The 17,969-nt window shown below is 44.9% G+C and overlaps 1 protein-coding gene across 2 annotated transcripts; it reads right to left on the bottom strand.

The window, feature by feature from the left end:
• Positions 1 to 851: 851 nt before the first annotated feature.
• Positions 852 to 17,755, bottom strand: LOC130273806 (transmembrane protein 14C-like). Of its 2 annotated transcripts, none has more exons than XM_056521142.1 (5): positions 17,620 to 17,755; positions 14,045 to 14,121; positions 8,519 to 8,620; positions 4,441 to 4,528; positions 852 to 1,002 (listed from the first exon to the last, which is right to left on the bottom strand). In XM_056521142.1, the coding sequence occupies exons 2-5, from the start codon at positions 14,118 to 14,120 to the stop codon at positions 945 to 947; spliced, it is 324 nt and encodes a 107-aa protein (XP_056377117.1). In that variant the 5' UTR covers position 14,121; positions 17,620 to 17,755; the 3' UTR covers positions 852 to 944. The 2 variants fall into 2 exon arrangements, with proteins under 2 accessions (XP_056377117.1, XP_056377118.1); XM_056521143.1 differs by lacking the exon at positions 17,620 to 17,755 and adding an exon at positions 17,439 to 17,579.
• Between the last annotated feature and the right edge of the window lie 214 nt (positions 17,756 to 17,969).

Genomic DNA, 17,969 nt, shown 5'->3' with positions numbered 1-17,969 from the left:
TACTGGCTTTTACCTCATGATCTGAGTGAGACCCAGTGCAATCTAAACTTTTGACATGTCTGGATGACATGTCAAAAGTTTTTTTCAAATAACAGTAACACTTTAAGGCACTTTGCAGCCAGATCAAAAAATATGAATTAAAAGCTAGATTGTGGGACCACAGTATACATTTAACAACTGTGGCCCAGGTTGCTCCACGTATCTGTTTAGTGTTTTTAACCATGGGGACTTTGTGGGGCATTGATGTTAAAGGGGTACTTAGCTGTAAACATCTTATCCCCTATCCAAAGTAAAGGGGATAAGCTGTTAGATTGCAGGGGTCCCGCCACTGTGGACCCCCGCGATCTCCAGACTAGAAGCTTGCAGCTAGTACCATCATGCCTCTTCCCATAGACGTGAAAGGAGGGGGCATGGCGGCCAGAATTGCCAGTCATGGGGCACGGAGCGGAGTTCGCTCCTTGCACGGATTGACAGGGGTGCTGCAGCAGAGATCAAGGGGGTCACCAATGGTGGGACCCCCGCAATCTAGCATATTATCCTTTATCCTTTGGATCGGGGATAAGATGCTTACAGTGGAGTACCCCTTTAAAGGAGTACTCAAATGCAGAAAGAAAGCTTGTAGACCTGTGCACGAAGCGGAGAGATAGCTGTCTCTCCCATAGAGATACATTGAGAGGGCTTGTCGCCTGCCGTTCCGTTCCTGAGGATTGGCGGGGTGCCGTGCAGGATTTTGAGTGGGGTCCCAGTGGTTGAACCCTCCGCGATCAGACACATACTGTATCTTGTTTATTGTTGTCAGATGAGACATACTTATTGCCACTTAGACATTGTAAAAATGACAGTTTACAGTATCACCTTGTAATGTTTGTTTTACTTAGAAAATGAATGTCTATACACATACGGTCTGGACTGACTGCATACAAAGGTTTGGTGCTTGGCTTCCATCAAGGGTTATGAGGCTTCTGTAACATCTTGACCCCCAGTCTTCCAAGCATTAATAGGCTGCAAAAAAAGATAAAATAAAAATACAACCATATGTTAGGCTAAACACTGTAGATGAGAATGGTGCATATACACAATTAATGTGCAGCATGTAGATTTACTCAATCCTACATTTATATATTAGTAATCTGTATATATGGTAATATCCTATATAGATCTATCATTAGAATTGCAGGAGTAGTTAGTTATACAATGTATAAAACTTGGTTACTTGCCCTAATAACTTATAGAAAACAATAAGGAAGTGACAAATCAATATACTGCTTCAGCGTCTGCAAAATCAGATAAATATATTTTTTCCCCCCAAAACTAAAAAAGATTCCAAAAATTGTTATGGGCGCCAGAAGGCTTAATCAACACTGTACAATTTCCTCAGAAATTAGGTACTTTCTCAGTCCAGCCTTGCAGTATGCACATTGTACAGATCAAGTCAATGGTCGCATCCGAGCTACCTACACTGACCAGTGACTGGTTGCAGTGGTGAGGTGGGTACATGGGCACTTCATCGCTGCAGCCAAGTAAACAAAGCCTAGAATCAGCATTGAAAGCAGCGGGGGTTTAACTTGGCGGGCATGGCTTCTATTTATCTTACCACAATTCCAACCACTCGCCACACTTTTTTTAAATAACTTTAAAAAACCCTTTAAGGCTGCATTCACACCAAATTTTTGCAATACAGTTCCCATATCCGGTTTTTGATGAAAACGTATTCCTCAAAACCGGACTAAACTGTATCAAAACGTGTGTACATTTTAACCTGTATACATTTAACTTTTCACTCCATTATGAATAAAGTTTCACTTGTTTAATTGAAATTCCAAGAAAAAAAACTGTGCAAAGTAAAAAAAACTATATGGTAAAAACCTGATGGAACCGTATGCACATACGGTTCTGTATGGTTCCCATTGACTCCCATGTTAAAAAAAATAAAAAAACGTATACGGTTTTTCACCCGGACCAAAAACAGTGGTAGGATATGGTTTTGGGTACGGGGAAAAAAAACTGACAAAACCGTACAGGATGCAAAACGGACACCACCTGATGCATCTTTTGGCATACTGTTTTCAATGGAGAGTCAATGCATACGGTTTTCAATACGAATCCATACGGTTTTCAAATTAAAATGTATACTGGAACTGTATTGCAAAAACGTGGTGTGAATGCAGCCTAAGGGAGTATAATAAACCTGTCACCAAGTACTCACTCCTAATGTACAGAATGATACAATTCAAGAATAGATAAGTAACTTGTTTAAAGAGACAGTTGCAGTAGGGTGTGGCGGCACAGTGGAAAAACAGCATGTTGGATTATGATAGTAACAAAGTATAGATAAGCAGGAACTGGCTTCATTCACATTTTACAACCAGGGTGCCTCTAGCCTCCGGCTGTCCGGGCATGTTGGCATTTGTAGTTTTGCAACAACTGGGGGCACCCTGGCTGGTAAAGACTGCCTTACATGTTAAGAAACAACTGCACTCTCACTTTCTACATTACAAAAATGAGTGGAGGTCGCAGGGGGCGCGTTGTGACTCCGTGAGTTATCCGCCATAGTGGGGCAGCTGCTCCAGATCATACCCAGCGGCCATCTTCAGAAGAGGGAGCCAGGGAATATATAGGGCAGTGTTTCCCAACCAGGGTGCCTCCAGCTGTTGCAAAACAACTCCCAGAATGCCTTGACAGCCAAAGGTGACTCGGCCGAAAAGGCGACCAGGGTGCCTCCAGCTGTTGCAAAACTACAACTCCCAGAATGCCTCGACAGCCATAGGCGACTCAGCAGTGCCGGGAGAGCTCTTCAAACTGGTTACAGCTGTTTCATAGTAGAAGACTATTTCATCAGACCCCGTACTATGAAACAGCTGTAACAGGTTTGAAGAGCTCTCCCGGCACTGCCGCCCACTGCTTGTCCTTGCACATTATGCACTTTGTTATGTGTATCACTTGAATAAAGAGAAACAAGAAAATACTACCAGAAGGGTGGTGAGTGCTTGCCTTGCAATTTTCTCTAAATACCTAATATTTTACTCTCCCAAGCTTAAATATACTGCCACTACCATCCCGCTCTTCCCGTTGCTTCTACACCCTCAGTTAATGCTGAGCATTCTGTGCTTGATATCCAGGACAGAGAAAGATCTGTCTTTTTCTCCCGCTACTCTGCTGAAAAACAGCGGCGCCCAACGGACCCCATTGACTATAATGGGAGTTCACCGTAACATTGACTCTGGTTGGCTCACTTTTGCCCCATATCTGGTTTTCTGTCTGGACCTAAAACTGCGGTATACCACAGCTTTTGACCAGTCAGAAAACCGGATACTGGGCAAAAATGAGCCAACCGGAGTCACTGTTTGACTCCGGTCAACTCATTCAAATGAATGAGAAGGGGACTGGGATACGGGAGTGCCCGGTTGTCACTCCCCCATTCGGATCTGGTCCCTGTATAGCTAAAACGTGGTGTGAATGCAGCCTTAGACTGATATGCTATCCTGGATTGGGGATAGGGGGCAGGAGTAGTACACTAATTTCCCTGAGAATTATATTTTTATTGCATATGGTGCTAGGTGTGTGTTTTGAGGATTGATGAAAGTGGATGGTAACAGACAGGTGGCACATTGTTCCAAGAGTACATGTCTGATTTATGGCAGGGAGAATGGCCTCCTTTACATGTCTGGCATCCGGTGGCGTTTCCATCCAGTGCTGTAGAAAAAGCACCAGAGGGAAAACAGATTGTAGAACTGATCACATTCATTTTATTGGGGGCATTTAACATTCATCCGGCATCTCAAGTTGGACGCCGGAACACATCTTGCTGTGTCCCCCTGTTCAGGATGCACAATAATGAATGCCGGATCCTAAACAACTAATGCACTTTTGTCATCAGTTGCAGCGAGTTTAGGCTGAGCTGGAAAAACGTGAATCCAGCCTAAGTGCATAGATGTAGAAAAAGTAAGGTTGACATCTGTTTGTCCATTATTGCTACTGATTTAGTGTTCTGTCACGTGTTGTGTCTAGAACAGTGTTTCCCAACCCGGGTGCCTCCAGTTGTTGCAAAACGACAACTCCCAGCATGCCTGGACAGCCTTTGGCTGTCCAGGCATGCTGGGAGTTGTTGTTTTGCAACAGCTGGAGTCACCCTGGTTGGGAAACACTGATCTAGAAAGTCTATCGTGACAGTACAAACACGGTTGTTGTGTTTCACCAGAGAAAGCATACAAACATGTGAGAAATGTTCACTATTTACTAGATTTAACCTTTCTAATTATGTCCAATAGACAAGTACAAGGATCTGTACACCTTCCATAAACACTAGTGCCCTAGACATCTGGTCTGGAGAGGTCCCAGTCACATATAAAAGTGTATATATTGTGTCATTCATTATGTTTATATACATAAATACTCATGTGTCCTGGCTTACAAACCACACAACGCCAGTGATTTACCCACCTGGCACCAGCAATTAATCCAGCGGGCATGAACTTTCCAGAGTTGTAGAATCGGTATCCCATAACTCCTGCCAGTGTCCCTGAGGCGACTTGAATATAAAGCAGAAATAAGGTAAGTGGATTACATTAAACATGTACAATCCAATAGACACCACTGTGTTCTTTTGCTGTTTCTAGATATATGCACAGAGAGGGCGCTCCGTAGCGCATTACCACTTAATGATACACGGGTGAACAAAGATAGGAACAATGCTCACCCAGGAGGTTACACTCGCCAAGTGTAACAATGGAAAGTAGCTTGTAATAGTGTATGCCGGCAGCCGATCCACCTCATGGTAAATATACACGAAACCAAGGAGCCTCCAGGAGAGTGGCGGATATCAAGGGGCGCTGGACATACTCGTGGGGTAAAACAACTTTAATCGCCCATCATGCAACGCGTTTCACAGATTATCTGCTTCATCAGGCAATGCCTGATGAAGCAGATAATCTGAAACGCGTTGCATGATGGGTGACTAAAGTTGTTTTACCCCACGAGTATGTCCAGCGCCCCTTGATAGCCACCACTCTCCTGGAGGCTCCTTGGTACTGTGTGCATATAACACTGCAATGGATTTCAGGTCTAGGTAGAAATGTCATGAGAGGCTCCCAACAGACTACACTATGCTACAACTACAGATGGAAAAAATACATGAAACATATGTAACATATAAGCTTTTTAGAAAAACCTAACAATGGACACTGAGACACATATTGTATAACATAATCTTTATTGAACAAAAATGTACAGACAAGATAAAAACATTTTTAAAAAGCAGCAACAGTCAGACTGCAAAACTTGCTGAAGCAGAAAGAATACCACATGAATGATGTATTGCACAGATACATTATAGTAATATATTGCACCTCTATAGAAAGCCCATTTGCGGGCGAATACATTATAGACTAAATAAAGCCAGTGAGCAATAAATAAGAGGGACATAGATCACGTGATTGACCGGCCTTAGGTTGGAACCCGAAGATATGTAATACCGGCAACTTTTCTGTTTGTTTGGTGCAGGCTTCGTGATTCTGCTGGGATCAGTTCACACTCGTGACTCTTTGTTCTATCTGTGTATCTCAGTGTCTTACCACCTATTATATTTATTTATTGCTCACTGGCAACTTTATTTAGTCTATAATGTATTTACCCGTACATGGGCTTTCGATAGAGGTGCAATACTGTTCTATGTGCAATATATTACTATACGTATTTGTGCAATACATCATTCATGTGGTATTCTTTCTGCTTCAGCAAGTTTTGCATTCTGACTGTTGCTGTTTTTTTTAATGATTTTATCGTCTGTACATTTTTTTGTTCAATAAAGATGATGTTATACAATACAGAGGTCCCTCAACTTACAAGGGCCTCAACATACAATATGTTCAACATACAATGGTCTTTTCTGGACCATTGTAACTTGAAACCAGATTCAACATACAATACTACAGACAGTCCAGATCTGTGAAACGTGTCCATGGCTGGAAGAACCAACCAATCAGAATGGGCATTTTACTGGTAAAACTCCTGTATTACTGAAGTGCAGAAACTGTCTGGTTGTCTAGTAGCGCCCCCCCCCCCCCCCCTACAGTACAGGGTGGTACTACATGTTCTGTACTACTCTTTACCTGTACCACAGTTGTCTGCTCCTTTGGACACCAGGAGGGGGCAGCTCCATTTTACTTTTTAAAAGGACATTGTGTGTAATGTACAGGACCCTGAAGAAGATCCTGTCCTCTACATAGACAGTGATTTACAGCTTCCAGCAGATCTTTCTTTTATATGTAAGGAATTGCTTTATTTCTATTACTTATCTACTTATTTTCTTTAATCATTGCTTTTTCCTATATTTTCATTACAATTTGGTGGATTCAGAACCAATTACCAAGTTTCCACAGAGTTCTAGTCTCAACATACAATGGTTTAAACATACAATGGTCGTCTTGGAACCAATTAATATTGTAACTTGAGGGACTACTGTATGTGTCTCAATGTCCATTGTTAGGTTTTTCTGTTCAAGATTTATGGACCACGAGTAGCTCAGAGTGACAATTTTGAGCCCATATATTTGGTTATATATAAGCTTTTTAAAAATAAACCAAAACCAATAATAAAACTGCATTTGAAAACCGCTCCTTGTTTATCCTGCAGTTGTAGTTGAATCATGCTGATAATATCTGTATTGTATCTTAGAGACAAAATTTGGCTGAAAAATCTAATCAATACTGCACATTTACAAGAGCTTTCCCTTTGATGGTGCCATTAAAGTGTCAGTCCAGCCTTAAGATCAAAAGTGTCACTGCTGACTATCTGGCCCAACCCCACCTCTACGGACAGTGCCTTGTGATAAGGTGACGGCAATCCATTTGCCCAAGCTAAAGCAGCATTTCCTATCTATGGCTCTCAGCACTGTTAAAAAACTACAATGTCCATCTTGGTCTGACAGCTGAAGTCTGTCCAAGCATGATGGGAGTTGTAGTTTTGCAACAGCTGGAGAAGCATAGAATAAGGAACTCAACCCTAAAAATTCATCCTGTGCACACATCAACCCCAGGGGCTATATGCCATGTACTGCATTAGGGTATGTTCACACTGGGTAATTTGAGTGGAAATGTGTATCGAAAATTTGCGCTGTGAACATTACCATTGGTGTGAGTGGATCTTCAGTGGACCCATTCACACTGCGGAATTTCAGAGGCGGAGAATTCCACCACTGAAAATGATCCGAGCAAAGAATGAACTTGTTAAAAGGAGATCTGTAGTGCAAAATAACGTATCCCCTATTCGAAGGATAGGGGATAAGTTATAGATCGCAGGGGGGGGGGGGGGGGGGTCCGAGCGCTGGGGCCCCCCCGTGATCTCCTGGACGGGGCCACGGCAGTATGCTGGAAAGAGGGCATTCAGTCCCCGCATGACGCGGCAGCTGACATGCCCCCTCCATGTACCCCATAAAGATACATGGAGGGGGCGTGTCTGCTGCGGCTTTCTGCTGGGGACGAAACTTCACTTCCTGCAGACGGCCGCGGCCCCGTCCAGAGATCCCGGGGGGCCCCAGTGCTCGGACCCCCTTGATCTATAACTTATCCCCTATCCAAAGGATAGGGGATAAGTTATTCTGCGCGGGAATACTCCTTTAATTCTTTGCATGGAAGTCCGCGGGCACTGTATTGCCCCCCCCCCCCCCCCCCCAAAGAATTTTTTTTTTTAATAAAAAACAAAACAATACACATAACAGTACACATAAACATATCCTTAATGCTTTAGTGCACAGTACAATGTGGCAGTATGTCTAGTACCATAGTGGCGGTACGTAGAGTTAGGAGGCATATGAATTAGGAAAAAGTAACTTCGTCCATCAAGGCTTCAAGAAAGGGAGGCAAATTTTACACCACAGGCCCCCACTGTGATGTAATATACACCGATAAAGTATATAAAAAGTGCTATCCTGAAAGGATTGCCCACTTAAACCATATATATTGATTATATATTTAATAACCCCCCCCCCCCCGAGTGCCTTTTATTTTTCCCTGTTGCTCTGGTTATAATTGTTTTTGGGCATCCACTGAGATGCCCAGTTCACCTGCATATTGCATGTTAGTCTATACCACTGTTTCCTAACCAGGGTGCCTCCAGCTGTTGCAAAACTACAACTCCCAGCATGCCTGGACAGCCAACGGCTGTCCAGGCATGCTGGGAGTTGTAGTTTTGCAACAGATGGAGGCACCCTGGTTGGGAAACAGTGGTCTATACTGTGTATGTAAGCAAGGGGGGGTGGGGGAAATTGTGGAAAAATGTATGCTCTGTTACCTGGCAACAGCTGGGTCACAGTTCAGAGAGAAAAACTAGGAAGAGATTACATCCATGTGGAAAAAAAAGAACAGTAAAGGGATGTAACTCATTACACATTTGTCTTCTTTTACGTATATATATGTGGTACAAATCTGATTTTACTAACTATGCTTTGTGGTAAAACCCCTTTAATGCTTTATTGAGAAGAAACAAACAAACAGTTTTCCTGACAGTCTTTAAAGGTACTTACTCAGTGAAAGCAAGATGTTCTTTGAGTCTTGGGACATTTGATAGGCCCCCAGGCCAGCCAAACCTCCAAAAAGAAGGCCGGCAGCAAGAGATGGCACACTACCTGAATGGAGTAGAAGAAACCGTTACATATTCACCATCTACAGTACAGCATGGGTCTAAGGAGATGGCTGTAGGGTAGGGGTGTGAATCGCCAAGAATTTGGCGATTCGATTCGAATCGCGATACCAGTGTGGCGATTCGATATATCGCGATATATCGCGATACCGTCTAGGTGACGATACATCGCGATATATCGCCCACCTGGGAGCATTCATAGATCCCAATAGACGCCGCTGTCAGCTTTGACAGCGGCGATCTAGTACTCCGGCGCGCACTTTTCTCATGTTATCCCGTCCGGACTGCAAAATAAAATAAAACGCACTTTCTCTTACCTGCCAACGAGCCCGCGGAGCTCCGGTACAGGTGTTGGGTCCCCGGGCTGTATTCTTCTTACTTCCTGTTAGTCCGGCACGTCACACGGAGCTTCAGCCTATCACTGGCCGCAGCGATGTCCCGCCTCCGCTGGTGATAGGCTGAAGCTCCATGTGACGTGCCGGACTAACAGGAAGTAAGAAGAATACAGCCCGGGGACCGAACACCTGTACCGGACTGTACCGGAGCTCCGCGGGCTCGTTGGCAGGTAAGAGAAAGTGCGTTTTATTAAAAATTCCACATCCCTAAAAGAATCGATTCAAAAATATTTTGAATCGATTCTGTATCGGCAAATGAAAAATCGCGATTATCGCGAGAATCGATTTTTTCTTACATCCCTACTGTAGGGCATGTCTGATATATTTACACCCACATTATATATCAATTCTACAAAATCACTTTAGGGTTAATATCTGTAAAGCAAAAAGAAGAGAGCCGAGAGCCTACAGAAATACCTCCAATTGATTTCCATGTTAGGCCGAATTCATTACCATTTGTGCCTTCAAGACACTGATATGTCATGAGGAGCTCAAATCGGCTGGTTATGTATATGTGCTCAGATCGGAATGAACACGGGGGTCTGCCACGATTTCGAGTCCGTGCCAGGTCAGGTGATGGAATGGGGTCCGTGCTGATCTGTGCACAGATACATTGGCAAATTGTGATATGAATGCCCCTTACTAGATAAGCTGAACTATTGGATAGACATTGGGGCAGATATTGATACAGGATGCATAACTGAGCATTTCTTTTTAGATTTATTTTTACCTTATATACTCGAGTATAAGCCGACCCGAATATAAGCCGAGGCCCCTAATTTCACCCCAAAAACCCAGGAAAAGTTATTGACTTGACTATAAGCCTAGGGTGGGAAATACATCATCATCACCTGTCATCATCCCCCCTTCATCATCCCCCCCCTTTATCATTACCCTGTCATCATCCCACACCACCCCCTTCATCATCACCGCTTGTCAATGTCTGATTTAACAGTGGTCTTCAACCTGCGGACCTCCAGATGTTCCAAAACTACAACTCCCAGCATGCCCGGACAGTCATCGGCTGTCGTACAAAACTTAAACGGGGGAGGGGGGGCTGGGTGATGACGAAGGCCCGGGCAGTGGTCTTCAACCTGCGGACCTCCAGATGTTTCAAAACTATAACTCCCAGCATGCCCGGACAGCAGATGGCTGTCCGGGCATGCTGGGAGTTGTAGTTTTGAAACATCTGGAGGTCCGCAGGTTGAAGACCACTGAGGGCGGAGAGTTCACTCGAGTATAAGCTGAGGTGGGTGTTTTCAGCACGAAAAATCGTGCTGAAAAACTCTGCTTATACTCGAGTATAAACGGTATATTTTATTATTTTCCAAAGAAGGTTCAATTAGATCTATGCAACTTATTTTTCAGAAGACATGAAGACAATCCTGCATGTATTGATCATGCCACTTCTATAGATGATACCCTTATAGCAGGACGTTTTGGTCATTGAGACCTTTCTCAACAGGAATCTAAATATTAGTAACGACAATAACATTGGTATTAGTACTATATACAGGACAACATATATATACTGCAATGTGGTCCCACACAGCATCACACATTTTATTCTACATATTAAACATTACTCTAATATGTCACAAAATGGAATATACACACACAAAGATGAAAAGACGGCGATAACTATGTCAGATCTATTTGCTAGGATACCAAATATCACTATTATTGAGATAGAAAATTACTATACACTATGCACGAGATAAATAAAGCCCAAAATATGCAAGATTGTGCTTTACTTATCCCATGATAATGTACAGTGATTTTCTGACACTAGGGCCCTCATTTACTAATAGGATTCTGAGTCTTTTTGTCGGGTTTTGCGCCTAAATTCTGTCGCACGAAACATGCTACAGAAAAAACCCGACAGAATCTGAATCACTGAGTGAAAAAAAAAAAAATACAAAATGGGAGTTTCATCCAAAATCACTCGTCTTTTCTGAAAATCACTCCGAAAACCATGTGAATTTTCTGGGAAGAGAACCCTACACTTTCAAGCATGTATAAAGTTTCAGAAAGTGGAGTCAATTCTCTGGCTGTTTGCTCCTTTGCCTGCCTCATCTTTTTCAAGCGATTCTGTTTCCCAGTTTTCGACAGATTGATGCATGCACCAGATTTTAATGTGCGACAGTATTAACCCTGCGACAGATTTTAACATGTGACAGATTAACCCTGCGACAGAAATTACTGTGCGACAGATTTTTTTCCCTGCGACTAAAAAGATCAGGAAAAGTGAGACAGATTAGTAATTACCAAGAGAAAAAAAGGTTGGAAAAGCAGACGTCAAACACAAACAGACACTCCACTCTTAGTAAATGGGGGCCTATATATTGCTTTGTCATTGAGAGTGACCGGGGGGGAAAAAAAGAAAATTTTTCTTGCCAGTTGTAAATGTTACCAAACTTCCTTCTCTTTAAAGACTGCAGTGTCATACACAACGCATGGCGCCTGTAAATTCTACAACTGTCAGCGGTTTTTGCTGGCTCCATGTTACAGAACTGACAGAATAACTGAATATAGAGAGATAAGGCTATGCCACCTGCATTGGAGGCTTAATATGGGGCCTCCGTTGCAGATTCCATTTAAGAGGGGTTAAGGAAGCCGAACACCATCGGATCTTTAGACTCAGCTGACTTTAATGGGTTTCTGTCATTTTTCAGCATGTAATGCATGTACCTATTATCTAAACAGAATCTGCGACAGAGGCACTGAACAGAGCCTTGAATGGGTACTCCACCTCTAGACATGTTATCCCCTATCCAAAGGATAGGGGATAACATGTCTGATCACGGGGGTCTGGCCGCTGGGATCCCCCCCCCCAGCAATCTCCGGGCCTGAACTGCAGCATTCCGAACATGGAAGCCTGGGGTTTCAGTGTTTGTGACGCCACACCACACCCCCTCCATTCATGTCTATGGTTGAGTCGTCAAGTAAACATCACGAACATGGAAGCCCCAGGCTTCTGTGTTCAGAACGCTGTACAGTAACCCCCCGACCTACGATGGCCCCGACATATGATAAAATCGACATACGATGGCCTCTCAGAGGCCATCGCATGTCAATGTCAGCATCGACATACGATGCTTTTATATGTCAGGGCCATCGCATTAACTGCTATCCGACAGCGCAAAATGCTTAAGCTGCTGTCGGATAGCAGTTTAAGCATCCCTGACAGGTTCGCTTACCTATTCCCACTGCTACGGGTCCACTTCGCGATCCTCCGGTTTCTTGCGCATCTTCTCCAGGGTCCAGGCCTCGCTTTCCGGCGTCGTTATTCCGTCACTACGCACGCCGCGCCAGCAGCGTAATAACGTCACCAGAAAGCGAGGCCCGGACCCTGCAGAAGATGCGCAAGACACCGGAGCAGCGGGACAGCATCGGGAGCGGTGAGGACCTGGTCCGGAGCGGCAGGGACAGGTGAGTACAGCTTCCTATACTTTACATTGCACGGATCCCTCAACATACGATGGATTTGACAAACGATGGGTCGTTTGGAACGAATTACCATCGTATGTTGAGGGACCACTGTATAAACATGAATGGAGGGGACATGACGTGACGACACGACTACGGAAGCTCCAAATTGTTCGGAACGCTGCAGTGCCGGCCTAGAGATCTTAGGGGGTCCGGCCACTGGATAGGGGGGCAGAGTATCCCTTTTACACAGAAGTGAACATAGCCTCCTGCCTCCAATACAGATGTAAACATAGCCTCCTTCCTCTAACACAGGTGTATCAGTCGAGATGGCTTTTAACCAAAAATGTATTTGGTTAACAGAAATGTTATGTGTATCAGATGACATCTGCCAATGGGGAGAGTTTGAACATCCCCACACACAATGAGGTGTAAGGTGGGAAAATGTCATCTTAAAGTATAGGGATGTTACAACTCTCCCCAACAGCAGATGTCATTAAGCAAAATTTTCTACAAAAGGAAATCTTTAAGGGCTGACTTCAAACTTTTTTTTTCACCTGGTGACAATAACGTTAAGGCTGAAGGGCTTGTCCACATCTGCATGGGAGCTCTGTTTAGGAGTCCGTTCAAGAGGAAAAAAACAGAGCTCAACAGTCCATTGCATAATGGACACCAACAGGTCGCATTGACTTAAATGGAGTCCGTTATTGAGTGACTTCTTGCAGTGTCTTTTTCTCTGTTCATGTCCCGCTGTTTCAAGTGTCGGAGCTCCATTCAGGAACTAAGTCACATCGTGTTTCAGACAGTGCTGGATGCTCCATTAACCAATGGGTTCCATAGACTTTGAATGGGGTCCATCTGGCTTGCGTCTAGTGTGTATTGATTTGCAGAAGTTAAAGGGGTACTCCGGCGCTTAGACATCTTATCCCCTATCCAAAGGATAGGAGATAAGATGCCTGATCGCAGGTGTCCCGCCGCTGGGGACCCCCATGATCTTGCACGCCACACCCTGTTTGAATCAGTCCCCGGAGCGCGTTCGCTCCGGGTCCAATTACTGTTGATCATGGGGACGGAGCATTGTGATGTCACGGCTCTGGCCCCCTCAATGCAAGCCAATGGGAGGGGGCGTGACACGCTCCAGGGACTGATTCTAACTGATTCTCAAGGGGGTCCCCAGCGGCTGGACCCCCGCGATCTGGCATCTTATCCCCTATACTTTGGATAGGGGATAAGATGTCTAAGCACCGGAGTACCCCTTTAAAGGGGTTATGTGGCATTCACCTTCTTTAAAAAAAAAAAATCCTGCCCAAGTGCCGGCATTAAAACAAACAAAAAATAATAATTGGACTTCCTTCCTGCTGCTGCCCCAGTTGACCGCCACATAACCCCTTTAAGCAGAGAAACAAAAAATGATCTGCAGTAATTTTTTTTCTCTACTCATGTCCCGTGATTTGACTGGACTCGGCAAATCGAGCTCCAATGTTGATGTAAATGAGGCCTAACACACAATATTCTGTCCATTTCTGGATTACATGGCACAAGCAAGATTTCCATCCACTGATGAAAGAAAATAGTGGAAAACATACCTGCTTTTACATAGCCAATGACCCCTCCTGAGGCGACCAGAGCCGCATATCCAAAACCAAACCATTCCACGCCCATCCTACAATAGACAACATCATTACAGGAACACAAAAGGTACAGATTATTATGGACATACACCGCCTGCACACTACTATGGGTGTCCAGGTCTACAGTCAGGTGGCACAGCTATTTTATTATCTCTGTAGGACTTTTTATTTATTTATTTATTTTTTTAAAGCAGGTCTAATTTGGCATTATTCTCTGCATGGTGATGAAAATGGATACTCTGGCACCATTCTTGTGTTGTGTCTGTTACCATGATACATGTAGAGGTGTGAATGGTCTCCCCTGTAGTATGAGGACTGTGACTATAACACTTGTAGAGACATCTCCCCTGCAGTACGAGGACTGTGACTATAACACTTGTAGAGACGTCTCCCCTGTAGTATGAGGACTGTGACTATAACACTTGTAGAGACGTCTCCCCTGCAGTGTGAGGACTGTGACTATGACACTTGTAGAGACGTCTCCCCTGCAGTGTGAGGACTGTGACTATGACACTTGTAGAGACGTCTCCCCTGCAGTGTGAGGACTGTGACTATGACACTTGTAGAGATGTCTCCCCTGCAGTGTGAGGACTGTGACTATGACACTTGTAGAGATGTCTCCCCTGCAGTGTGAGGACTGTGACTATGACACTTGTAGAGACGTCTCCCCTGTAGTGTGAGGACTGTGATTATAACACTTGTAGAGACGTCTCCCCTGCAGTGTGAGGACTGTGACTATAACACTTGTAGAGACGTCTCCCCTGCAGTGTGAGGACTGTGACTATAACACTTGTAGAGACGTCTCCCCTGTAGTACGAGGACTGTGACTATAACACTTGTAGAGACGTCTCCCCTGTAGTACGAGGACTGTGACTATAACACTTGTAGAGATGTCTCCCCTGCAGTACGAGGACTGTGACTATAACACTTGTAGAGACGTCTCCCCTGCAGTATTAGGACTGTGACTATAACAATTGTAGAGACGTCTCCCCTGCAGTACGAGGACTGTGACTATGACACTTGTAGAGACGTCTCCCCTGCAGTACGAGGACTGTGACTATTACACTTGTAGAGATGTCTCCCCTGCAGTACGAGGACTGTGACTATAACACTTGTAGAGACGTCTCCCCTGTAGTATGAGGACTGTGACTATAACACTTGTAGAGACGTCTCCCCTGTAGTGTGAGGACTGTGACTATAACACTTGTAGAGACGTCTCCCCTGCAGTGTGAGGACTGTGACTATAACACTTGTAGAGACGTCTCCCCTGCAGTGTGAGGACTGTGACTATAACACTTGTAGAGACGTCTCCCCTGCAGTGTGAGGACTGTGACTATAACACTTGTAGAGACGTCTCCCCTGTAGTATGAGGACTGTGACTATAACACTTGTAGAGACGTCTCCCCTGCAGTGTGAGGACTGTGACTATAACACTTGTAGAGACGTCTCCCCTGCAGTGTGAGGACTGTGACTATAACACTTGTAGAGACGTCTCCCCTGCAGTGTGAGGACTGTGACTATAACACTTGTAGAGACGTCTCCCCTGCAGTGTGAGGACTGTGACTATAACACTTGTAGAGACGTCTCCCCTGTAGTATGAGGACTGTGACTATAACACTTGTAGAGACGTCTCCCCTGCAGTATGAGGACTGTGACTATAACACTTGTAGAGACGTCTCCCCTGTAGTGTGAGGACTGTGACTATAACACTTGTAGAGACGTCTCCCCTGTAGTGTGAGGACCGTGACTATAACACTTGTAGAGACGTCTCCCCTGTAGTGTGAGGACTGTGACTATAACACTTGTAGAGACGTCTCCCCTGTAGTGTGAGGACCGTGACTATAACACTTGTAGAGACGTCTCCCCTGTAGTATGAAGACTGTGACTATAACACTTGTAGAGACGTCTCCCCTGTAGTGTGAGGACTGTGACTATAACACTTGTAGAGACGTCTCCCCTGTAGTATGAGGACTGTGACTATAACACTTGTAGAGACGTCTCCCCTGCAGTATGAGGACTGTGACTATAACACTTGTAGAGACGTCTCCCCTGCAGCGTGAGGACTGTGACTATAACACTTGTAGAGACGTCTCCCCTGCAGCGTGAGGACTGTGACTATAACACTTGTAGAGACGTCTCCCCTGCAGCGTGAGGACTGTGACTATAACACTTGTAGAGACGTCTCCCCTGCAGTACGAGGACTGTGACTATAACACTTGTAGAGACGTCTCCCCTGCAGTATTAGGACTGTGACTATAACAATTGTAGAGACGTCTCCCCTGCAGTACGAGGACTGTGACTATGACACTTGTAGAGATGTCTCCCCTGCAGTACGAGGACTGTGACTATTACACTTGTAGAGATGTCTCCCCTGCAGTACGAGGACTGTGACTATAACACTTGTAGAGACGTCTCCCCTGTAGTATGAGGACTGTGACTATAACACTTGTAGAGACGTCTCCCCTGTAGTGTGAGGACTGTGACTATAACACTTGTAGAGACGTCTCCCCTGCAGTGTGAGGACTGTGACTATAACACTTGTAGAGACGTCTCCCCTGCAGTGTGAGGACTGTGACTATAACACTTGTAGAGACGTCTCCCCTGCAGTATGAGGACTGTGACTATAACACTTGTAGAGACGTCTCCCCTGTAGTATGAGGACTGTGACTATAACACTTGTAGAGACGTCTCCCCTGCAGTACGAGGACTGTGACTATAACACTTGTAGAGACGTCTCCCCTGTAGTATGAGGACTGTGACTATAACACTTGTAGAGACGTCTCCCCTGCAGTACGAGGACTGTGACTATGACACTTGTAGAGACGTCTCCCCTGTAGTATGAGGACTGTGACTATAACACTTGTAGAGACGTCTCCCCTGCAGTACGAGGACTGTGACTATAACACTTGTAGAGACGTCTCCCCTGCAGTACGAGGACTGTGACTATAACACTTGTAGAGACGTCTCCCCTGTAGTACGAGGACTGTGACTATAACACTTGTAGAGACGTCTCCCCTGTAGTACGAGGACTGTGACTATAACACTTGTAGAGACGTCTCCCCTGTAGTACGAGGACTGTGACTATAACACTTGTAGAGACGTCTCCCCTGTAGTATGAGGACTGTGACTATAACACTTGTAGAGATGGGACCTGCCTCCCCTACAGCAGTATTGGAGTACTCGCAATTTAACCCATGAGAGGTGACTACTGGAGCAGACCTCACTGACTGAACATATAGAAGTAAAGGAGAAGTGCTGGCCCTGTAAACATGATAAAGGACGCCTGTCACTATCAGGGCCCTTCATACACCGTGTTATGCATGTACAGCTATGTGTAGAGTCCCGGTACCTACAGTATCACAGTCGCTGGTGACAGCAGCCTCAGTGCAGTACTGTCTCGTGTGTACACGGGCGAACAGAGTCTACTGTAGGCTGCAGCAGTCTCTTTCCTGTTGGCTGTCAGGGTCCGGTCAGGTGACTGTCAGGCGGAGTGATCCATGTAGTGATAACAGCAGAAGCTGAAGTGTTACCTGTAAAGTTGGTGAAGAGACGGAGCCGTGTAAGAGGCTCCAGTACAGCGAGGTCAGCGCGGGCGATGAGGAGTCACAGAGCTCTAGAATGGGAGGTGGCTCCTAGTCACATGATCTCTGGCAGATGCACGTGTGTTGTGTAAGCTCCGCCCTCACAGGAAAAGGGGTCATCTTGGCCGTATACACGTTCGTATACACGTGCAGGGCTCATCTCGTTCGAGGGCAACATGTTTAAGTGTAGAACTTACCAATATGGACGAGTCTTCTTTTTCCTAATATTAGACGTTGAGAGAAAGTCTATGGTGTACTGTAAAAAGCCTAACACAACCTGTATTGTAACGTGTGAAGCT

This window comes from Hyla sarda, chromosome 5 (assembly GCF_029499605.1).
Source record: "Hyla sarda isolate aHylSar1 chromosome 5, aHylSar1.hap1, whole genome shotgun sequence".
Lineage (NCBI taxonomy): Eukaryota > Metazoa > Chordata > Amphibia > Anura > Hylidae > Hyla > Hyla sarda.
Note: the sequence above shows the minus strand (reverse complement) of the source record. Positions and strands in the feature narration are given on the sequence as shown.